A 25,406-nucleotide genomic window follows, 5' to 3' on the forward strand; every position below is an offset into this window, starting at 1 on the left:
TAGCGGATTTACTGTCTACAAAACTATTTTATTTAAAAATGTTAACATAAATAGTTAGGCTATCCACATTTATTTATTTACTACATTTTTACCTCGCCTTTCTCATCCGAGGGGACTCAAGGCAGCTTACGCTTCTGGTAAGAATTCAATGCCAGTAAAAATGCCGGTAAAAACCAACAATAAACAGGAAAAACATATCCCACAGTTAATCAATAAAACACATACAACAGTATACAAATTTAAAACATATAACCTTGCTCAAATCCTTAATTCAGACTGTGTCAAAACCCTTAGCAACTTATTCTTGGAACCCTTGTGTGCAAGTCCAAGTCTTTACCTTTTTTCTGAATGCCAAAAGTGATGGAGCCTGCCTGATGTCGTTGGGGAGGGAGTTCCAGAGCCAGGGAGCCGCCACTGTGAAGGCCCTGTCTCTCTTCCCCACCAATCATGCTTGCGAAGAAGATGGGACTGAGAGCAGGGCTTCCCCAGACTATCTTAAAGTTCTAGTAGGCTCATAGGAGGAGATGCTTTCTGACAGATAAGTTGGACCATACAACTCTCTCCAGCAAAGAGACAGAAGCATCAATGTGTAGATCCTCTGGATTGTTTCTTGTATTTGAGAAAAAGCTGGCATTTCTTACAGCCCCTGGATCATGAATAACCAATGCTTTTAGGCTTTGTGCTGATGTTCACTTATTTGGACACACTGGATTAAAAGTGAGATGAATATGTCAAAGAATATATTCTGCTTGACTATATTAAAGTTGCACACTAAAAACAATTGGGCGCTATTGTTTTTTTTCTTAGATGGCTTCCGTAACAGATGCCAGATATGGACACAAGGATGCTTCCGACCAGAATTTTGATTACATGTTCAAACTCCTGATCATTGGCAACAGCAGTGTGGGCAAGACGTCCTTCCTCTTTAGATATGCAGATGACACATTCACGCCGGCATTTGTCAGTACAGTGGGAATTGATTTCAAAGTGAAAACTGTTTACAGGAATGACAAAAGAGTAAAACTACAGATCTGGGTAAGTACGTGATTCTTTAATTTTTTACCCTGTGTACAGATGGGGTCTGTATCATTTCCAGATCACTGCAAGAGTATTATTTGCAAGAGATTTGTTTTCTTGCTTTCTGTTTCAGCAGAATTTTTCTTTATTCCTTACCTTTGAAATGTTAACATCCTCTTTAAAGACAAGGGATAGATAACACATAGCCTTATGTGTTATCTATCCCTTTTGGACTTCTATTATTGCACTATAAGTCCCAGCCACCTCAACTAGAATAGACATTTTTAGTTTATGATGGAAGTTGCGGTGCATTCATACTAGAGAGTTGTGCCTTTCCATTCGTACTAATGTCTGTAGCTGAAACTATTTTTATTGCACTCTCCTATTTACTGAGATTTTCTGTGACCATTGTTGCTGAATTCCTTCTTACATATTAAGGGATCTTTTTAATACAGTACTTCCATGCACTTTTCTCTGCAGTAATGGTCCTGAGTTCAATCACAATTTAAAAGAACATTTACAGGGCAGCACTCTCAGTCTGTTGCAGTCCAGTGCTTTATTTACTGTTCTCCTCTGTTTTTCCAGGCATCATTTCTGCTGATTTTTCTCCCCTGATAAAATACAATTGCAATGCCAGCCTGTATGGTGAGAAAAGGCAAAGCACAATTAAATCCGTAGAACTCCTATTCATTTAAACAAACATTTCATATTTGCAGATTCAGTCTATTTTATATTATTTAATGTTAGTCCTAGCTGAGTGAACTAGTGATAAATAGCCTCTAACTAAGCACCTTTCTGAATGACCTTTTGTCAGTTTCTGATGCCATGATGGTGTGTGGGAGGTTTTAATTAATAATTTTCTATGGGCAACTAGCCCGTAAATCAAAATGAAATTGTAGAATTGTGCTACCAATATACCATAATGCATGATGGCATCACTATGCCTCCTGATCACTCTACAGACCTATTTTAATATATAACTTTCTTAGACAGTTATTTTTTTATTTTTTTATTTATTACGATATTTATATGCTGCCCTTCTCACCCTGAAGGGGACTCAGAGCGACTTGCAAGTCATATGTACGTGCAACATACTATATTATCAGCATAGTACTAATACATCATTCATAATATTTGTATTATTTAATATTATATTGTTTCCGGGGTAGGGGTTCTGATGTCAGAGGAGACAAGATGGAACTGTCTTCTCGGCTTGGCTCAATTGCAGTTGAGTAAGGGTAAGATTTAGAAAGAAGTAGCCCTTCATGTGTCTACTTGGAGGGGGTCCTGTCTGCCATGGAGATCCATGCTATGTGTCCAGAGATTGCGAAAGGAAGTTGCTCAAGGTGTTCTTGCTGGCACTATCAGGTACAAGGTCCCCAGATGTGGTGCTCCAGATCCTGGACAGGGTAGGCAATAGGTGGATTTGCTTCCATTGGATCCCAAGACTTCCCAGGAGACTTCACAGGGCCAGAAACTTCCCTCTATTCAGTGGTTCTCAACCTGTGCGTTCCCAGATGTTTTGGCCTTCAACTCCCAGAAATCTTAACAGCTGGTAAACTAGCTGGGATTTCTGGGAGTTGTAGGCCAAAACACCTGGGGGCCCACAGGTTGAGAACCACTGCTATGGTAACTTGGAAGTGATTCACATAAATGATCCTTGAAGAGAAGGAAGTACAGTGGGCTCTTGGTATGTACTGCCGTTTGCTTCCTGGACCCCCACCCCACCCCGATAACAAAATTTGGGTATATTCAAGTCTCATTATATTCAGTGACATAGTGTTTCTTATACAAAATAGCAAAATCAAGATTTGCTTTTTGGAATTAAAAAAAAAAACATTTTTCAAGCCATGGATGTTTGCACCCATGGATGCAGAATCGGTGGATACGGAGGGCTGACTGTGTACAGGAGCCACTATTGGATAGATAGGTGCAGCATTGTGTATACAAATCCATGCAAACTTCCCATCCTGGCATAAACATAGGGGGCTCTTAAAGTTGGCAGAAGATCTGCTCCTTTAACCCCCATCTGACTCTGTCCAGTATTTACAGTGTATCATTTTGAACATGTTGAATTTCAGTGGAACTATGACTAATGCAATTAGGAGGAAATTTTGTTTCGCAGCTTTAGAAGCTGCAGTGCTTTTAGCTGAAAGTGTTTTAAACCTGTAGTTCTGAAACATTAAAAAAATAAAATTCACCAATACCTATCAGGTGTTCCATTATTCATACTTTTACTATGCATTATTTCTTATTTAACATAATTCCATTTAGTTTCTCTTCCCACTGAAAGAAATTACAGTTCAAATTTCGAAAGATCAGAGAAAAATATCTATATATTGTAAAACCAACCACATTGCTTTCAAGGCACCTACTTCTATTAGCCAAGTGGTTCTTAACCTGTGGGCCCCAGACCACTAGTGGGCTGCGAGAATGAAAATTTGGCCCACAAAGCATCCTTCCTCTTAGTTTATTTTATTTCGATTTCGTTTGTGCCGCCTGCCACTCCTTCCCTGTTGCTGACCAGCCTTGACTCCTTGGATAGAGCATATTAGCTCTAGATTATTACATATGGTTTTCTATGGGCAAGCAGATAGCAACTACCGGATGACATATGTTTTGTATCAGAAACTAGAGCTGATGTGGTCTATCCAATGCAATTTTCTGAATCAACACCCCAAATAATCAAGTCAAATCTAAAGTAATCTAAAGTTGCCCAAAAACTGATTCGTAACCCTTTTGGTACTAATGTTGGAGAGCGGTCCCTGGTCAGGTAGTCCCTGGTCAAAAAAAGTTGGGAACCACTGTATTATCCACAGTTCTTTTTAGCATCAGGTTCATTAAAGAGAATATTTACAATGTCATTTCTAAATAAAGAAATTATATAAGCCCTCAATTACTCCTGGTAGCTATAAAGCAATGGTTCCCAATCTGTGGTCCTTGGACCAACAGTGGTCCGCAACAACTAAAATATGGTCTATGGTCTCATCATTACTAAACCGTTGAAATGAGAGCGACTAATTTCACAAAACCCTCTTATAGTGTGAAGGCCTATTAAATATTATATATTTATTTAAAACATTTATATTTTGCCTTTCTCACCCTGCAGAGGACTCAGGGCGGAGCACAACATATATACAGTAAACATTCAATGCCGGGACATAAAACCATAAATGTATACAAACATTAAAATCACTTATATCCACTTTAAAACCAGTTTTCTTAAAAACCATCTAAGGACATCATTCTATTATATGGTTTTATGTGGGTGAGCACATGGCGGCTACTGGATGGCATATGTTCTGTATCAGAAACTGGAGCTGATGTGGTCTATCCAATGCAGTTTTCTAAATCAGCACCCCAAATAACCAAACTGAATCTAAAGTTGACCAAAAACTGATTCATAACCCTTTTGATACTAATGTTGCATACTGGTTCCTGGTCAAGTGGTACCTAGTCAAAAAAGGTTGGGAATTACTGCTATTGAGGTTAATATAAGGCTTAATCCAAGGGTTTCTCCTAACCATACATCCATTAAATTAATGGGATTTAAGTGCACATTTGTGTTAATTCTATTGTTTCGGTGATTCTACTCTAATTTAACCTAACCATAGAGTTAGACCTTATTTTAAGATGTCAAATTTGTTTTAAGATTTGCAGTTCAAGAAATCTAACTCAAGTCTAAATCCAGTCAATTCTGATTTCTCTTTCAAAATATTATCCTTTTAAGAAATATAAAATGTAGTTACCTAATGCTGATGCCTCATCCTTATAAAACCAAGTGAACATTTTGTTCTACCTTTAAAAAATAAACCAATGACAACCTGAATAATCGGCATCTATTTAGAATAAATTATTTGTAATAAAGCAATTTAGAGATCATGCAGTTCCTAGGCCTTTGGTTTTATTTTATTTTTCTTTAACATCTGCCTCATTGTTTTACGTAGTGAAAAGATTTGGGTTTTGTAGATTTATGTCATTTCCCCCTAGGCTGTATGTGAGAAGAAAGAAAAACATCAACAGCCCTAAAATGCGTAGTACTTTGAAGCTTTCAGTTGTAATGCAACTGTACTGTATTATACGTGTGTGTGTTAAAAATAGCTAGTTCTGCCTCAAAGGCATAAAAATATGTGATAAAGGATGTGTTCATTTTTCATAATTTTGTAAGATGTTTTGTTTCCTGCAGTTATTCAGCTTAACAACCTGAATAAACATTTTCTATATTGTAATATTTCAGTTTTTATCCGGATGAGACTAGTATTTTTTTTCTGTGAGTATGCTGTAACAAACAAGCAAATCTGCTCTTACCAGTTTTCTGTTCAGCATAATTACCATATTTACTCAAGTCTAATGTGCCATTGAATCTATTGTGCACCTCTATTTTCAAAACCCTGAAACTAAAAAAAGTACTTGCTGCCAAATGTAATGCAAAAGGTGCACTCTTTGTAATATGGGCATTACAGTTGCTGCCTGCTTAGAATTCCTTCTTTAAAAACTTCCAGCAATGGAAAAGAAAATCTTGGGATGCATTGATGCTGTAGAATGAATCCACTTTAATTGCCTTGGTTCAATGCTATGGAATAATCAGGGATATTGTTTTACAGGGTCTTGAGCCTTCTCTGCCAAATAATGCTGATGCCTTACCAAACTACAAATTCCAGGATTGCATAGCTTTGAGCCCTGGCTGTTAATTTAGAGGTGATGTGCCTCAGATAGGAGTGCCATGCTCTTGAAGAAGCTTCCTCTCTTGCTTTGGTTCAGCACTACGATTACCGTATTACTCAAACTTAATGTGCATGCAGTCATGCCGGCCACATGACTTTGGAGGTGTCTATGGACAACGGCGGCTCATCCGCTTAGAAATGGAGATGAGCACCAACCCCTAGAGTTGGGCCCAACTGGATTTAATATCAGGGGAAAACCTTTACCTAATGTACACCTTAATTTTGGAGAGGTAATTAAACCAAAAATATGAGCCTTAGAACTAAGCGAATAGAGTATTTGTGGCACTTCAATGTTTAAAACCTTTTGCAAACATGGCCAAGATCCAAAGAAAAGTGAGAATAATTCTCTGAATACAAGAGACTATGGGCTGCAAACCTATGCAGATCTGGCTGAAGGTAAATCCTAAATGTCAGTGACATTTTGGACCTGACTTGTTTTTGAATGGACATGTATAAGATTGCACTGAAATAAGCTATTGCATGACCTTCATTAATTCACCCCCCTGCAGATCCTACGTGATCACCAGGTCAGGCTTCTCAATAATATAATTTTTAATAAAAAAGGAAAGTTTTTTTATGGACATAACCTCTGTTTTAATTTAAAAACAAAACAATCAAACACAACCCAACCAAAGAATTAAGCTTGCATAACCCATAACGGATGGAAACAGGCATTTCTGTATGTTTAGGTTGCCTAGCAGCCAGTGAATAATGTTTTGCATAGATCAGGAGGGAACCAAAGTAGATGAATGGAAGTGGACTTTAAGTGAGAATAGGACAATTATGTCTACTTTGCACTTTAAAAAAAACAAGACAGGGGTATGTGCTCTTGTTTGATTGCTTATTATTGGCACTGAAAGGACCGATAACTGGAAAAGCATAACTTCTTATCATCACAATGCTCTTTGCCAGTCACCAGCTGTCACCCTAATCAACCAGAGGGTTGTTCAGAAAGAACTGGAGGGAGGGAAGGAGAGAAAATGCACATCTTAAACTAATTGGAGTAAAAACAGTACATAAGAACAAGTAACAGCAAGAACAATATTCACACTGCTAGAATGAGACCGAGTTTAACTCAGCATGTAACTAATTCTAGAGTTGATTAATACTAAATGCACTCAATAAATATATAGCAGTTGTGTGCCATGGCGACAGCTGAAATAAACCCCATCATGTTGTCACTATCTCAGTCTTACTATACAGAATGTGCATAACACAAGAGTAGTTACAAGATATATATGAAAGGTTTTCGGAGGAAGATCATGGTTCTTTGAATGTATGTTGTTATATAATGGTACTTCTGGCATTTATTTATTTACCACATTTGTATACTACTTTTCTCAGCCCAGAGGTGACTCAGGGCGGTTCACAGTTGGCAACAATTCGATGCCTCCACAATTATAAAATACAATTAAAACAGATTATAAATATAATTAAAACATTTAGCATATAATATAAAACCATACAAAGCCATAAAAACACAATCATCAGCATCCCCTTCTAAAATTGTTATCCAATTGCATTGTCAAGTCGTTCAGTAATTTCATATTTACCTGATTATGCTGCATTAGCAAAAGCTTGCTCGAAGAGCCAGGTTTTAACCTTTTTACGGAATGTCAGAAGGGAGAGGATCAATCTTATATCCGTGGGAAGGGTGTTCCACAACTCAGGGGCCACCGCTGAGAAAGCCCTGTCTCTCATTCCCGTCAAACACATCTACAAAGGAGGCAGGACCAAGAGTATGGCCTCCTCAGAAGATCTTAGAATCCTATATGGTTCATAAGGAGAGATACGTTCGGACAGGTAAGCTGGGCCGGAACCGTTTAGAGCTTTATAGCCTAAAGTATAAGCATCAAAAGTGCAGATCATCAGTATAGGAATGGTCAACTGAGTGTTATCTCCTGTGTTCACTGTGTCTCTGAAGACATCAATGTGATATTGTTGATAGATGAACCCAATGAATGGCTATGAAGAGGAAATATTTTTTTCTAAGTCTAATTGTAGCCTTCCAGGTATTGTTGAACTGTGGTTCCCATCTTCTGCGAAGGAGATTCCCCTTCAGGTATGCTGGTTGGTATCCATTTGAAAATTACAAATGTTTGGCAAAGAACCACAGGTGCAGTTTAAGAAGAAATGTAGGATACTACACTTAGACAGAAAACGTTAAATGCACATATATAAGATGAGCGATGCCTGACTAGATAATAGTACATGTGAAAAAGATCTTGTAGTCTTAGTAGACAACAAGTTGAACATGAGCCAACAATGTGATATAGCAGCTGAAAAAGCCAATGGGATTTTGGGCTGCCTCAAAAAATATATAGTGTCTAGATCCAGGGAAGTAATTGTGCCCCTCTATTCTGCTTTGGTCAGATCTCACCTGGAATACTGTGTCCAATTCTAGACACCCTAATTTAAGAAAGATATTTGAAGTGATTTAGATAGGACCGCTGATAGGAGGATCCATGCTCGGCGAGTATATGCTAAACCAGAAGAGCCAGGACAGAGAAACTAACTCACCAGGTTGAAGACAAACCATAGAGGTTTATTACAATTCAGCCAAAAAGGATGCAAGCACAAACAATTTGCTTCAAAATGTACAATCAGAGAAATGCAAGATATGCTATACAGTTCTGACAGTCATTCAAACCTCCCGCTCCCTCCCCTGATAGGCTGGAATGAAGGCTGGTTTGAATCCGTGCTGGGATTAGCTAAAAGCTCTGATGGCGTTGCTGCCTCCAGCCGAGGATTCTCTTGCTGGGGATGATGGAGGCTGGGGATTGGTCAGGGGAAAGGACTAATCTGCGGAGACACCCCCTAGGAGATTGCAATCTGGGAAAAACTGATATGTTGATGAGCTTTTGATTAGCTTAACTGTCTGGTTCCACACTAGACAAAGATAGGGAGAAGGTTGAGAGGAGAAATGATCACCGTATTTAAATATTTGAAAGGATGTCATAAGGAAGAGGAAGCAGGCTTGTTTTCTGCAGCTCTGGAGACTAGGACTTGGAGCAATGGATTCAGGTTACAGGAAAGGAGATTCCACTTGAACATTAGGAAGGACTTTTTGACCATAAGAGCTGTTCAACAATGGAACTCACTGCCTTGGAGTCTGGTGGAAGATTCTTCTTTGGTGGCTATTACACAAAGGCTGGATAGCAATCTGTCAGAGATATTTTGATTGTGCTTTTCCTGCATGGAAGGGAATTGGACTTGATGGACCATCTGGTCTCTTCCAACTCTTTGATTCCATGATAGTAGGAAAAAAGGATTAGCTTTTCTGGTTTAAGGTGTTGATATGAGGCGTATTGTTTGATGGTTATTTAGTGAAATGAACTGGTCATAAAAGAAAGCTTGTTGATCTAAGATATTATCTGAGAAAAAGAGGTTATTAAAGATTATTTGGGGTGAGAACCTACTGATTGAATGATTGATAGTGACTGATAACAAAAAAGATGGGGAGAATGTAATTTCTTTTGTGGATGGGTTGGAGACACAACTGATGTTGTGACAGATTAATTGATATTTAATGGGAAACTGAAGGAGGTAGCCTGACTAATTTAACAGAAGTATATATAGGTAAGAAGCAAAGTGGTTGAGTTAGAGAAGGAATAAATCTGATGGTTATTAGATTATTAATATGGTTTAATAAATATGGTACAACCCCCATATCTATGGGATTGGTAGCCATGATTTCATTAACCCATTTCCAACAAAATATGGTCTCTTCAGGCATTTTCTAGATTTCCTGGCACAATATTTGTGGGCTGAAAGTTCTACATTTCAGCAGTTCTCTATTATTTCAGGTTTCCTATATCCACATGAAGACGCGAAACATATTTCCCATGGATACAGGGTTCATATCTATAAATATAAATGCGAGATTTACTTTCTGTAGGGAATATATATATATGTATATATATATATGGATTTGTATGATTAATAAGTGTATTTTATAGAAAGGAGGTTTATAGAAAGAAGGTTGATGATTAAAGTATGAGAAAAGCATTGAAGTTTTTTTTATAGATTAATGTAGGTTAATCACCGCTGAAGAAAAACATAGAAGTCACTTTTATCTTTCTTGCTTTCTCTTCTTTTAGTATCTATCTTTCTTCTTTTCATGTATTTTTCTCCCTGTTCTTTTTTTCTTGTTTTATATGTTATTATCAAACTCTTTTATATACTTGGAAATCTTTAACAAAAAGTACTTGGGAAATTAATAAAAAAATCCTCTTTGTGACTTAAGTATTTATATAAATATCCCACAAAGAGGTGCAGTACTTTTCCTAAAGTTATGTAAAAGCAGCTGAATGGTGCTCCAAAGCAGCTCCTTTCCTCAAAACAAATAGTCGATGATTGATTGTAGGATATCTGTTGAGAGGACTCCGTCATCTGGCTGGCAGACCTCATGTTTCTAGACATATCCCCTGCCCAACTTACCGTATGGGATAGTTGCATAGTGGGTGTTTCCCTTCACCCGCTATTGGCAAGGCTGTCCTTTCCAGGCTCCCCTGCATTTTGTGTGCCATGTCTGGGGAGCGGCAGAGTTGCAGACAATCCGATTGAACCACCGTGGTTCAATTTGATTGGCTGGAAAGGGTGGACCTGAGGAAAAACCTTTTCCCTTTGGCCCACCAGTCAGGTATTTATTCCAGCTGGGCTGTTCTTCTAGCTCAATTGCCTTCAAGCTCCAACCAATCCTCTTTTGGTTTTCAGTTTTTGTTTTTGATTTTTGTTATCAGACACAACTAAAGGAGGTTGGCATGGACCCTGGATCTGCTTTCATTATCAAGGTGTGGGGCACGCTGCTTAGAGAGCCCGGCTAGTGCTGGATGGGTGCTGCTCAATACCTCCTATTGTTGGGTCCCCGTCTCAAAGGGGGTGAGGCAGTTGGTTCAGCGGGCATTTGCCTCACCTTTTCAGTGTTATCAGTTCAGCGGGCTGGCTGATGCCAGGATCCAGGAACCACATTTGACTGCTAGTACCATTTCAATAAAAAACCAAGTTGTGGCCTTTGTTTCCCCAGTGTATGTCGAGTGTGTGTTCTTTGGGAGAGGGGAGATTCATTGCCCTGCACGCACAACTGCTATAACTAGGCTGGTGGAGCTTTACACTCTATCAGTGTCAAACAGGATTTTGACTAGAGCTGTATTAACCCCCATTGGCGCAGTGTGTTAAACCGCTGAGCTGCTGAATTTGCTTACCGAAAGGTCGCAGGTTTGAATCCGGGGAGCAGCGTGAGCTCCTGGTGTTAGCCCCAGCTTCTGCCAACCTAGCAATCAGAAAACATGCAAATGTGAATAGATCAATATGTACCTCTCTGGTGGGAAGGTAATGGCGCTCCATGCTGGCCACATGATCTTGGTGTCAGCTCTTCGGCTTAGAAATGGAGATGAGGACTACACCCCAGAGCCGGACTCGACTAGACTTAATGCCAGAGGAAACCCTCTACCTATTTTATCTCTAAACAATTGTTCAGTGTTATTCCCAGTTCCTTCATGTGAATATACATCCTGAGATAAGTGGCAAGAAAGTGAAGGAGAAAATGTAGTCTTTGCATGTGCTTACACTTTTCCCTCTTATCCTTACATTTGTGATATTTATGTTGTACTTATTGTTTAACAAGAGAGAACCTTTAGTTCAGATCTACCTAGAAATCTTAAGCTGTTGTTTCGAAACTGCCCCCTCCCCATGCCAGTATCTGAGTTTGCTCATCTCTTAGTAGTGAGGGATGTGCCTCCACACTCAGAGATACTGTCTTTCTCAAATGTTATCAAGCTATAAAATTATACTTCATTGAACTTTCTCTGTTAATTATTTCATGTCTCACCATCCTCTTGATGTCAATGACATTATAGAGACTAAGCCAATTATTAAGCTAGAAGTCTCCGATAACCCATTCTTTTGAGTCTAAATTAAAGTTATAATAATTGACATTTATTTCTAGAAGAACCAAATAAGAGAGAAGGACTATTTTTGGATTGAGGATTTTTAGTGTCTTTCCTCAAAAGAAATACGTATCCAGATGAGATAAGAACCGACTGTGTCAGTTCTTTGTCATTGAAGTGACTTGTGCTTCAATGCTGGTAAACAGCTTTGTGAGTGAAGGAGACTCTATCATGAAAAACCATATTGCTTTAAAAATGTTATCAGTTCCTGATACAAATATCAATTGTGATGTAGGAAAGAAAGATTATAGCCAAAGGTTTTTTATCTGTTTATTTTTTTTTTTTTTTGCATTGGACATTTCCTTCAAGTTTAGACAGTTAAGCAGTCAGTTTTCACTGCTCTGTATGCAGATGTTTCTAGTAACAAGAGGGGAGAGAGATATTGAAAAGATTAATAATTTTTATCACATTTAGTGAAAGAGAATACAGTTTAGTAGACAATATTTTAAAAATCTATGCTTAGATAAAATAAAGTATTGTTCATTCGTTCAGTCATTTCTGACTCTTCGTGACCTCATGGACCAGCCCATGCCAGAGCTCCCTGTTGGCCGTCACCTCCCCCAGCTCCTTCAGAGTCAAACCAGTCACTTCAAGCATGCCATCCATCCATCTTGCCCTTGGTCGGCCCCTCTTCCTTTTTCCTTCCATTTTCCTCAGCATAATTGTCTTCTCTAAGCTTTCCTGTCTCCTCATGAAGTGGCCAAAATACTTCATCTTGGCCTCTATTATCCTTCCCTCCAATGAACAGTTGGGCTTCATTTCCTGAAGTATGGACTGGTTGGATCTTCTGGTAGTCCAAGGCACTCTCAAAACTTTCCTAAAGGCACCACATTCAAAAGCATCTATCTTCCTTCGCTCAGCCTTCCCTAAGGTCCAGCTTTCACATCCGTAGGTGACTATGGGGAATACCATTGCTTTGACTATGCGGATCTTCGTTGCCAGTGTGATGTCTCTACTCTTCACTATTTTATCGAGATTGGACATTGCTTTCCTCCCAAGAAGTAAGCGTCTCCTGATTTCCTGGTTGCAGTCTGCGTCTGCAATAATCTTTGCACCTAGAAATACAAAATATGTCACTTCCTCCACGTCTTCTCCCTCTATTTCCCAGTTGTCAATCATTCTTGTTGCCATAATCTTGGTTTTTTAAATGTTTAACTGCAACCCAGCTTTTGCGCTTTCTTCTTTCACCTTGACTAGAAGGATCTTCAGTTCCTCCTCACTTGCGGCCATGAAGGTGGTATCATCTGCATATCTAAGGTTGTTAATGTTTCTTCCAGCAATTTTCACCCCAGCCTTGCATTCGTCAAGCCCGGCACATCACATTATGTGTTCTGCATACAAGTTGAATAGGTTGGATGAGAGTATACAACCCTGCCGTACGCCTTTCCCAATCTTGAACCAGTCTGTTGTTCCATGGTCAGTTCTTACTGTTGCTACTTGGTCCTTATACAGATTCCTCAGGAGGGAGACAATGTGGCTTGGGATGCCCATCCCACCAAGAACTTGCCACAATTTATTATGATCCACACAATCAAAGGCTTTAGAACAGTCAATAAAACAGAAATAGATGTTTTTTCTGAAACTCCCTGCCTTTCTCCATTATCCAGCAGATATTGGCAATTTGGTCTCTCATTCCTCGGCCTTTTCTAAACCCAGCTTGTACATCTGGCAACTCTCTTTCCATGTATTGCTGGAGTCTTCCTTGCAGAATCTTGAACATTACCTTCCTGGCATGAGAAATAAGGGCACTGTACTGAAGTTTGAGCAGTCTTTAGCATTTCCCTTTTTTGGTATGGGGATATAAGTTGATTTTTTCCAGTCTGATGGGCATTCTTGTGTTTTCCATATTTGCTGGCATAAGGCATGCATCACCTTGAAAATAAAGTATGCTTTAAGCTAATAACATGGATTCACGGAGCAGATGTTATAAACTACCCATTCTCTGGAAAAATATTGGCATTGCCTCATTTTGCCTAATAATAGGTCAGGAAGGGGAGCTAGAACAAGTAGCCTTCTTTTAACCCATTCTACACCCCTGCCAAAGAGTTAATATTGAACGGTATTGCTTGTCAAAGTAATAAGTGGCAAATGTCTCCAGTTGGATGTGGGACTATCGCAGTGGTTCTCAACCTGGAGTCCCCAGATGTTTTTGGCCTACAACTCCCAGAAATCCCAGCCAGTTTACCAGCTGTTAGGATTTCTGGGAGTTGAAGGCCAAAAACATCTGGGGACCCCAGGCTGAGAACCACTGGACTATCGTGTTTAATTACTGTGTTACTATGCCCAGTCTTTTGAAGATATTAATATGAACAGGTTCATTTTGAATTGTTTCACTATAGGATTTTTGAGGTAAAAAACATTAATACATAAGTGGCTGACCATTGTCTTATTCAGTGTAATACTAACAAGTTAGCAAAAGTGCCACTGCCATTGTGTCTATTGTCTACCAGTGTTATCCTATCCTGCAGCACTTCTGCTGCATAGTAGTTTCCCTTCTGGAATTCTGTCATGTTCATTCTTGGGACTATGAGTTCTCTTCTACTTATGGGGCAGTTTATTCCCAGAATAGATGTATCTGGTGTGTATCATGCGTATTGAGCATTAAACTCTGATCAACACTATTAAGAGTCTGGATTCATCTTAGAATCTGGTTTCTCACCATGTTAGGTGTGCATACCAGAGAGGGATTTGACTTGTTGTATTAAATGGAAGCTCCAACTTGTTGAACTTTCTGAAGTACATTCCAAACACATTCTTTAGGCAACTAAAGGGCTGATTGTATATAGAGACATTACCAGATTCCCAGTGTAGAAGCAGAAGATGAAAACATGGTGGTCCTACAGAAACAAAGTCTTAGCCCGGCTGGACTGGCTGAACTCCGTCCTGCCATGAACTAGAGATGGATTGGTATCTGCCTCCAGGGCCAATCTGGAGCATTATTGCTCTGGCCTGACCACAGATTAAGTAGTCAGTGTAGATGAGCTTTAAGGCTAAGATTTGGAAGGACAACTATGAAGGAAATAGTTATGATTTATTTATTTATTTACAGTATTTATATTAGGAGCCCCCGGTGGCGCAGTGGGTTAAACCCCTGAAGACCGACAGGTTGCAGGGTCGAATCTGGGGAGAGGCGGATGAGCTCCCTCTATCAGCTCCAGCTCCTCGTGCGGGGACATGAGAGAAGCCTCCCACAAGGATGATAAAACATCAAATCATCCAGGTATCCCCTGGGCAATGTCCTTGCAGACAGCCAATTCTCTCACAACAGAAGCGACTTGCAGTTTCTCAAGTCGCTCCTGACACAACAAAAAAAAGTATTTATATTCTGCCCTTCTCACCCTGCAGCGGACTCAGGGCGAATTACAGTGCACATATATTTGGCAAACATTCAATGTCAGACATACAACATATATAGAGAGACGCAGAGGCTTCATAGAGCCCCCGGTGGCACAGTGGGTTAAAGCACTGTGCCGGCAGGACTGAAGACCGACAGGTCGCAGGTTCGAATCAAGGGAGAGGCGGATGAGCTCCCTCTATTAGCTCCAGCTCCTCATGCGGGGACATGAGAGAAGCCTCCCACAAGGATGATAAAACATCAAAAATCATCCGGGCGTCCCCTGGGCAACGTCCTTGCAGACGGCCAATTCTCTCACAACAGGAGCAGTTGCTCCTGACACGACAAAAAAAAAGAAAAAAGAAAAAAAAAGAGGCTTCATGAGGGTAAGCTGGATTCTGGCTCAGTTCCAGCCACAGGGGGAGCTGCCACTTCACCGTCCATTGTGACATCGAGTCTTTTGATAGAGTACTTCCTCATTCTTCTGCACACTGCTGGAAAGTTTTTATGGCATCGTAAATTAGTTAAATTAGCCTCCTCGAATAAGTGATACCTAAATTTCCTACTTGAAAGATGCAACTGTCTTTCGGGCTGCATAGGTCGACAGCAAGCTAGATGAATGACCGGAAGCTAACTCCGATCCGGGCTGGCTTCGAACTCATGACCTCTTGGTCAGTAGTGATTTAATGCAGCTAGCTCTCAGCCAACTATGTCACATTCTACACAAAAAACAACTTAATGAGTCCAAGAAGAAATCAAGTCTAATCTCTTATTATAAGCCAAGATGACAAAATTATGACTATTAACTCATGATAGGATTATAGTGCTTGGCAAAGTGGAAGGAAAGAAAAAAAGATCACATTAAATGTGGATTGATTCAGTCAATAAAACCATGGCCCTAAGCTTACAAAAACTGATCTAGGCTGTTGATAACTGCTTCTCTTGGTGATCTCATATTCAGAGGGTCACCCTAAGTCAAAGTAATCTTAATGGCACATAACAACAACAACATGGTTGAAAGATAATGTTGATACTCTTAGTGGAGTTATATATAAATTTTCGAGAGCCACTTTGCTTCTATAGCATCAGATCCATTTTTAAGAATGCATTAACTGAAGTAGACTTCAAAGGGATATTAATAGTTTTAATGAATGATAGAGATATAGTTTCACTGCAATCAAGCACAGCTGCATCGTCCTATTTTTGTTAGGATAATTCAGCCAAATTGAAACTTGACAGCCACTAATTACGCTGAATGACTGTTCCTTTTTTTCAGAATCAGCTTGGTTTTCACTACCATACCTACATGTAAAATATGTTAACATTTAAAAAAAACACCATGTTATTTTAATTGGTATGAGACAAGAAATAGTGTAATGGTATCAGCTAAACATGATCTATTTTTATTCCTTTGAGTGACACAGAATTTATATAATGGTGTTTCTGTAATGATATATACATTTTTCATAGCATATAGTCACTGCAGTTGAAAAGAACATCTTATGAGGATCTGATCTTGAAATGATGTTTATACTGCTTGGTAGAACCAACTGATAGAATAAATTACTCCATTACTCTTCTCTGAATTCACAGCTGCTGGATTTGATAATTGAAAAATAAGAAATACATAGTAAAAATACGTACATACATCCTGACTCTAGTCTAGTGTGCTCTTGAGGAAGAGAAACTGATAAGTTTATTTGAATTTAAAAGCATTATGCAAAATAAGCCATCATAACCAGTGAAGACATCTTCCCTTGTACTTCGCTATTCTGCTGCTGAGTACGCATACCCAACATGGAACACATCTCACCATGCTAAAACAGTGGATGTGACTCTTAATGAGACATGTCACATTATCACAGGATGTCTACATCCCACACCACTGGAGAAACTATACTGTTTAGCTGGTATTGCACCACTTGATATCTGGACATCTCCAGCCCCTCCTCTGTTCAGATATCAGCCAGCACGCCAATGCCTTAAATCAAGAAATAGCTTTCTAAGATCTACAGAGACACTTGCAGGAATACCTCAGCAAGCAAGAGTCCAAAAGTGGCAGGCTGAAACTTGGAACCTCAATCCATGGCTATTACCAGATGAGAAACTCCCTCCTGGGCACATAGAAGACTGGGTGATTTGGAAGGCACTGAACAGATTACACTCTGGCACCACGAGATGCAGAGCCAGTCTTCAGATATGGAGCCACAAAGCGGAGTCCACAACATGCGAGTGTAGAGAAGAGCAAACCACAGACCACTTACTACAATGCAACCTGAGCCCTGTCACATGCACAGTGGAGGACCTTCTCACAGTGACACCAGAGGCACTCCAAGTGGCCAGCTACTGGTCAAAGGACATTTAGTATCATGCCAAGTGTTTAACTTTGTTTGTGTTTTTAATAACTGTACTCTCAATTCACTTCTGACATGATAAATAAATAAATAAATAGCCAGCATAACATTCCCCAGTTTGGCACTTTATAAATGTGGTGGATGGGCTTCAACTCCCATGATCCCCAATAAGTGCGTCCATGTTGACTGAGAATAACTGGAGTTGTGAAAAACATATAGATGGACCTAGGTTGCGGAAATCCGGTCTAGTTTTTTTTTTTTTTAAAAAAAATAATCATCATCATCATTTTTGTTACCTGCATATCTTCATGACTCAAGGCAGGATACAATCTGGCTAGAACAGATTGATAAACTGTTGTTGTTTATTCGTTCAGTCACTTCCGACTCTTCGTGATCTCATAGATCAGCCCATGCCAGAGATTCCTGTTGGCCGTCACCACCCCCAGCTCCTTCAGAGTCAAACCAGTCATTCCAAGGATATCATCCATCCATCTTGCCTTTGGTCGACCCCTCTTCCTTTTTCCTTCCATTTTCCCCAGCATCATTGTCTTCTCTAAGCTTTCCTGTCTTTTCATTATGTGGCCAAAGTACTTCATCTTTGCCTCTAATATCCTTCCCTCCAATGAGCAGTTGGGCTTTATTTCCTGAAATATGGACTGGTTGGATCTTCTTGCGGTCCAAGGCACTCTCAGAATTTTTTTCCAGCACCACAGTTCAAAAGCATCTATCTTCCTTCTTGATAAAATGTAATGCTATTAAAATGCAAATTATCATCATCATCATCATCATTGTTATTTATTACCCGCCTCTTCTTGCAGATCAGAGAGATAAAACAAAAGAATATTAATATACAAATAACAAAATACACACAATTAAAATACAGGTTAAATTTTATTAATAAAATGCAAGTTAAAAATCACAAGTTAAAATTTACTGGGTAGAGCTGCCAGGAGAGAAGTCTTCAACTGAGTTTTGAATTTTGACAGCTGATTAGCTGGCGAATCTCTTCCGGCAGCTCATTCCACAGTCTTGGAATGACCTGCCTTTATTATGTGTATATTAAAATACATACAACAAAGGTAGAAACCAAACACTAATAAAATGTAGGCTAAAATTCACAGTTTAAAATTGACTTGGTAGGTACTTAATTCTTTGAGCAATGAATTATCCAAGGATACAAACAATGTACTCGTGGCTTATTTTCTTAGAATGAGATGCCTAGAAGCTTGTGACATTTTTGTGCTAGCTGATTTATTTACACATAAGTACAAGTTGAATCACTTCCTCCCGTATAATCCGTCCCAGATACTCAGGTCCTTTGGGGGACATTTAGTCTTGTCAACCAGGACTAGGTTGGGATCTGTCACCCAGAGGACTTTTTCTTCAGCTGCCCCTGGACTGTGGAATGAGCTCTTGGAAGAGACTCAACAGCTGAATATGCTGCCTGAATTTAAAACAGCATTACAGACCAGTCTCTTTTGACAAGCCTAAACAGAATATTTCTAAAGTATGGTTTTTCGACTATGAATGTTAATAAATATTGGTCTTATGTGTTCTTTTAAAATGGACACTACATGCTTCTATCTGATGTTATGTGTGATATGTTAACCTGTTATTGTATCCTTGGGAAAAGCTGGGTAAGAAGTAAGAAGGAGGAGATGCACACAGCATTGAAACATCTGCAAAGGCCCCAAAGTCAATTGATCTGTGGCTTTTGAAATGTTTGGCTTTTGAAATGTTGGGCTCGGACGAAAAAGTGTATGTAGCATTAAAAGTCCTGCAAATGTCCCAAAGTCAATTCATCTTTGGCTTTTTGAAATGTTAGACTAGAATTCTCATCAACGATAACCAGCATAGCCAATAGGCAGGGATGATAGAAGCTGCATTCAGCAACATAGGCAGTTCAGTTCCAAACCTCAGTACATTATACATTGAAATTGGGAGGAAGTTATGTACTTTGCGTGTTTGATATTAGTGTAGTTCTGCTTGCTGAAACACCCTAGTATCTTACAAAGACATTACTTTCAGATGTCTTGATTCAGTTGTGTAACTGGTGTGACATGTGAACCTATAACACACTTATCTTCTTAGTAATAGCATCTACAATAACTGATATATTTCTCAAAATACTTGAATCAACAGAAGTAGAGCAGCAGGTGAGATTTTAAATTTTTTAGCTTGCACATTGCTTCCCAAACTTTGATTCTCTAGGTGTTTTGGATTTCCACTCCCAGAAGTTCCAGCCAAGTCAGGAATTCTGGGAGCTGAAATCTAAAACCATCAGGAGGATCATATTATATTTCCCATATACATATTATGGTGCCCCCGGTGACACAGCAGTTTGAATCCGTGGAGCGGAGTGAGCTCTCGCTGTTAGCCCCAGCTTCTGCCAACCTAGCAGTTCGAAAACATGCAAATGTGAGTAGATCAATAGGTACTGCTTTGGCAGGAAGGTAATGGCACTCCCTGAAGTCATGCCAGTCACTTGACCTTAGAGGTGTCTACGGACAACGCCAGCTCTTCGTCTTAGAAATGGAGATGAGCACCACTATACAGAGTCAGATACGACTAGACTTTACTTTTACCAAATATACAAATTATATTTCCCATATACATAATTATCATATGCATCATGCCTGAACCAAGATAATCCTGCCAGTTGTATCCAACCGCACATTAATATAATTTTACATGCTTAAGCTCATGCTTACAGCTAAGGTCCCCAGTTCAATCTCTGGCATTTCCAGATAGATAAATCCTGTCTGAAACCTTGCAGAGGCATGGAATGTTCGTGTTGTTAATTACTGAGCTAGACGGATGGGTGGTTTCACTTGAAATAAGGCAGCTTCTTATGCTCAGATACAGAATAGATCCTCCAGTAGAGAAAGTGGTGCAACTGCCTCAAACATCAGATTTTGATAGATATCAAAGAGCTTGGCTTGATTTGTCATCCTAATGGTTACTCATTTATTTTTATTTTTATTTTTTTTAATTGCGAAGGGCAGAGAGAAGCATTTCTGGAATTATTCATGTACCAAAATAACCTACCTAGCTCTGGGCACTACAGCTTTGAGTGGTTGGAAAGGAAGCAGCAAGACATGTTTTGATGCCCGGGCGGTAAAGTACATATATCAAGCTGCTCTTTTTCCAAGCATTAACCCTTCAGTCACATCTCCACCATCACCACTTTTAGATAGAAAATGCAGCATGGGAAGAGGAAGGGTGCAAAGTGCATAGACCTGTGATTCTGACAGCACTGGAAGCTTGGTACTTGGAACCCGTGATTTTAGGGGAGCTGAAATCATATAACAGTAATGTTTGTATTTAAGTTGATTATTTTTATCATGTTGTTTTAATGTGCATTTAATGTGCTGCCTAATGATCTATTGACTGCTATAAAGATTTTATTTGTTGCCTTTTAAATTATGATGGAAGAATGCTACCATCATAATTTAAAATCCTCACTACCTCTGAGGATGCTTGCCATAGATGCAGGTGAAACGTCAGGAGAAAAATTGCCTCCAGAACATGGCCATATAGCCCGGAAAAACCTACAACAACCCAGTGATTCCGGCCATGAAAGCCTTCGACAATACAATGCTACCATGATTGGAAACAAAATGGTGGCATGTATCTCTGACAGCTGATGATTTTTTGGACAGTTATTAAGCCTATAGGAGCCCTTGGTCACGCAGTGGGTTAAACTGCTGAGCTGCTGAGCTTGTTGAACGAAAGGTCACAGGTTAGAATCTGGGGAGTAGCGTGAGCTTCTGCTGTCATCCCCAGCTTCTGCAAACCTAGCAATTTGAAAATATGTAAATGTGAGTAGATCAATAGGTACCACTCCAGCAGAAAGATAACAGTGCTCCATGCTGTCATGCCAGCCACATGACATTGCAGGTGTCTACGGACAATGCTGGCTCTTCGGATTAGAAATGGAGATGAGCACCACATCCCAGAGTCAGACATGACTGGACTTAATGTCAGGGGAAAACCTTTACCTTTACTATTAACCCTATAGCTATTAGGCAGAACTAGAATAGATCTAAGGGGGGTTTGTGTTCGACTCATTTCCTTTCACTTACTAGGAGAACAATAGTTTGGAGTGCCAGCATGTTATAATAGTTTGAGTCCTGGGCCAGGACATTGGGAGAGCAGAGTTTGAATCCCATTGAAAAAGCCACTGGGTAACAATATACAAGTCACATTGTTTCAGCCTGAGAGGAAGGTAATAGCAAACCCCCTCTAAATAAATCCTGCCAAGAAAACCTTGTAATAGGGTTGCCATAAATTGTAGCCAACTTGAAGGCACATTGGCAACAACAACAAAAAATGGCAAGAACAATGGTTAAGCAAACTAATAATGTGAACAATAAAATGGGCTCATTCTTTGCATCTTTTATAGTAGACTATCCTGCTATTGCAGTTAGCTGAAAAAATACAGTAAATAAAAGGATGACGTCTTTGAGTTCCATAGTATGAGATTACTGTTGCTTCCACTGAGATAAGAATATTATCTGAAAATATTCTCCTTGGAGTACTGCTTGCATGCAAATCCTATTTAGGCTGATCTTGGGCTTGAAGAGTCCCATAACTAGTGGATTTGAAGAGGCGCAGGCTTAAATATACACATTTACGTATGGCTGACTTTCTTGTCAAACACCACGTTGTTTGTTTTTCCAGCTGAATTGCAATGACACATAGACACCATCTACCACAGCACAATGCCAAGGGCTGTACATGTCAAACACCTTTCCCCCCTGAACCAGAAGCTCTGAAATGGGTCCTCTGTTGATGTCTCCGGTTTTTAGCTATGCCGACGTCTTGTCAGATGAGCAGTCTTCAGCTGACAGCCACTCGGAGCTACAAATGAACCCGGCATACATGTGACTCACAGCTGCAAAATGAAACACGTACATATATGAATGAGAAAATGTGATGGAAGTATCTTTTCATGATCGATAAACATCAGAGAGGAAGCACATGGAAAATCATCTTCTCTTATACCATCAAGGAAACAACGAACTTGAGGCAAGGAGGAAAGGGCAGCAATCACTCTGTCACTAATAAGGAAAAAAATGATAAAGGTCACGATTATTACTGTCAAAAAGATTTTAATTTATGGATCAAAGGGAAGATTTATGACATCTTGTTGCCACAATCAAATGCTAACTTTGGAAAAACCAAACATAGTTACTTACATTTACAGGCTGTCCCCAAGTTACAAACAAGATAGGGCCTGTAGGTTCATTCTTAAGTTGAATTGGTTTGTAAGTTGGAAAAGGTCCAGCAAAAAATGCACTCCTTGTAATTTAGCCAAAAAGGGTGCACATTATAGTTCCTGTGTGATTAAAATCCGCCCCCCCCCCCTTAAAAAGCCAAAGCTTCCAAGCAATGGGGAGAAAGCCCCATCAAAACAGATAACCCTTCCCTCAAGGAGCCTCTCCTGTTTATCCTGTCCAGCTTCCTTGGGATGTACTTATGCTTTGGAATGAATACAGTTTGGCACCACTTTAAGTGCCCTGGTTCATTGCTATGGGATTCTGGAAGCTGTAGTTTTACAAGATCTTTAACATTCTCTGTCAAATAATGCTGCTGTCTCAACAAACTACAAATCCCAGTATTGCATCACATTGAGCCAGGGCAATTAAAAGCGTTGTCAGTCATGAAGGCAAGAAAAGGAGAGGAGGAGAAATATAGGGAGGACAAAGCAGATATTGGATCTCACCACACTAGAGCAGGCCCCCTTTAAAGCACAAATCAAAGCAACAGATGACCACCCAGCCTTTGACATTAATTAATTAATTAATTAATAATAATAATAATAATAATAATAATAATAATACATAACTCCAGGGGCCACCCAGTCTAACCTGTTTCTGCCATGAAGAAATAGCACAGTCAAAGCTGCGGTGGGAAGGCCCCATAGGCAGCAGGGCTCTATAGACTGCATGTTTCCTTAGCAGGGGGGAGTGGAGACCAAGGGGCCCTAAGAGCTCTGCAGAGCACAGTTTGAGAACTGCTGCACTAGAGCATCTATCCACTTTAAATCCGGTTGTTGCCTCCTGCAGAATCCAGGTGTTTGTAGTTTAGGGAGGGGCCTTTAAACTGCTTAGCCCAGTTGTTCTCAACTTGTGGGTCCCCAGATGTTTTGGCCTACAACTCCCAGAAATCCCAGCCAGTTTACCAGCTGTTAGGATTTATGGGAGTTGAAGGCCAAAATATTTGGGGACCCACAGGTTGAGAACCACTGGCTTAGCCAGAGAGGTCCTGGGCGTCACTAAACTACAAACCCCAGAATTCTGCAGAGGGAAGCAGCTAGATTTAAAGTGGAAGAAAAGAGAAAAGAGGTTTCGAGAGATCAATAGGAAGAAAAAGGAAAGGGCTTGGGCAGGGTGGTGGTGGAGAGATACAGACACACTTTGGTTCAATGCTAAGGTTTCGTGGGAGGAAGGAAGGAAGGAAGGGAGGGAGGGAGGGAGGGAGGGCAGAGACCCATTCATAACGATGGGTTTGTAGGTTGGGTGTTCATAACTATTCTAGAGGTCTGAGTTCAATTTCCCACTCAGCCACAGAAACCCATTGGATGACCTTGGGGAAGCCATACTCTTTCAGCATCAGAAGAAAGCAAAGTCATCCCCCCCCCCCCCCCCAACTGAGTAAATCTTCCCAAGAAAATCATTTTGCATTAAGTTCATCATAAATTGGAAATTACTTGAAGGCACGCAACAACAATTGCAATGCAAGTAGACTACAATTGCTTTCATGGGTTATGAGTTGTACAAGCCCAACAGACAAACCTGCTCATCCCATTTTTACAAGAAAAAATAATGTATGTGGTAATCAAATATAAACAAAAATCTATATGTTTCAGTAAAATATTTATACAATAATTCAGCTTATATTAAACAAAATGCACAATAAATTTAAACTGGGCCATGGCCCTCAACAAATTACTATACGAAGCTTGTCTTTAAAGAGATTATAATAAGATTAAGATTCTTAGCTTTAAATAGAATCAAATCTTTCATAAGGACTGCATATGTGTGTCATGATTCTTAAGCATGGCAGCCTGAAGGTAACGAACAAGGAACAGAATTCTTCATGATGTTAGAGTAATCCACAGACAGCAAAAAGTGCTTTACATTTGTAGTCAGTCATCAATTTGGCAGGTGTGTTACATATTATGTGTCTGGCTCTTGTTTCTCCCATTCCATATTTCTATACTGTGTGTAATACAGCTTTGGATTTTCCTTTCACCTTTGAGCATGTCGTGAGTCTGGCTGCATCATTAGCAACTGAGATAGTTGTGTCCCAGTAGTTCACTGAGTGCCTTTCAAGCTTCACATTAATTTTTCATCAATTTCTGCCAAATAAGTCAATGTCATCAACCATTCCTTCATAGTAGTTTGTATTGAATTCATCCATCTTTGCCTATATAATAGTCTTGCTGCAGTAGTCAAATATTGAAGTGATTTTTCATGAGACTTTTCTAGCTGCATTTCCATCAGTCCCAGAAGAAAAAGATCAGTTTTAATTGAATATTAATCTTTAAAAACCTCTGCTTCAATGTCTGTATTTGAAACATTTTTAAAAGTTTTTCCATGTGTTTACCTCATATGATAAAATGCCCCTTCATTTTTTTTCCATATCTCTGTGACGGCGCGAGTGGTGCCACCTATGTGTAGAACTGTTAGTTGCAAGATTTAAACTGTTGTATCATGCTTAATCCTGCCTTTTTACCCTGCTTATGTATAGTTGGATTGATTGGTTATTTCTAGCTGTCAATCAGTGTTGTTTGCACCAGTTAAATTGCTTCCTCAAGCTCAATTGTTTGGCTCCACCTCTTCCTGGAGGAGGGGAGTGCTTCCCTTTTTCATTCTGCCATCAGAGTTTCTATCAGATGGACGTAAGAGACTTGGCTCTAAAAGACCCTGATTAAATTACCTCTCAGCACCAATTCTAAGGTTTTTTACCCTTGGGACTCATGCTTTATGTCCAGATTGTCCTGGACAACATTGAGGAGACC

At 39.6% G+C, this 25,406-nt stretch overlaps 1 protein-coding gene and 1 long non-coding RNA gene across 2 annotated transcripts in view; one reads left to right on the forward strand and one right to left on the reverse strand.

Annotated features, from left to right (window-relative positions):
• RAB3B (RAB3B, member RAS oncogene family) overlaps positions 1 to 25,406 on the forward strand; it is a 100,985-nt gene that overhangs the window by 17,460 nt on the left and 58,119 nt on the right. The window contains exon 2 of the mRNA XM_060773499.2: positions 808 to 1,035. Coding sequence (XP_060629482.1) covers positions 808 to 1,035 — 228 coding nt within the window. The remainder of the gene's footprint in view (positions 1 to 807; positions 1,036 to 25,406) is intronic.
• The window catches only part of LOC132773919 (uncharacterized), an 80,159-nt gene continuing 73,002 nt past the window's right edge, over positions 18,250 to 25,406 (reverse strand). Inside the window, exon 4 of the long non-coding RNA XR_010909867.1 lies at positions 18,250 to 22,274. This is a non-coding gene — a long non-coding RNA (uncharacterized lncRNA). The remainder of the gene's footprint in view (positions 22,275 to 25,406) is intronic.

The sequence above is a fragment of the Anolis sagrei genome, chromosome 4 (assembly GCF_037176765.1).
Source record: "Anolis sagrei isolate rAnoSag1 chromosome 4, rAnoSag1.mat, whole genome shotgun sequence".
Lineage (NCBI taxonomy): Eukaryota > Metazoa > Chordata > Lepidosauria > Squamata > Dactyloidae > Anolis > Anolis sagrei.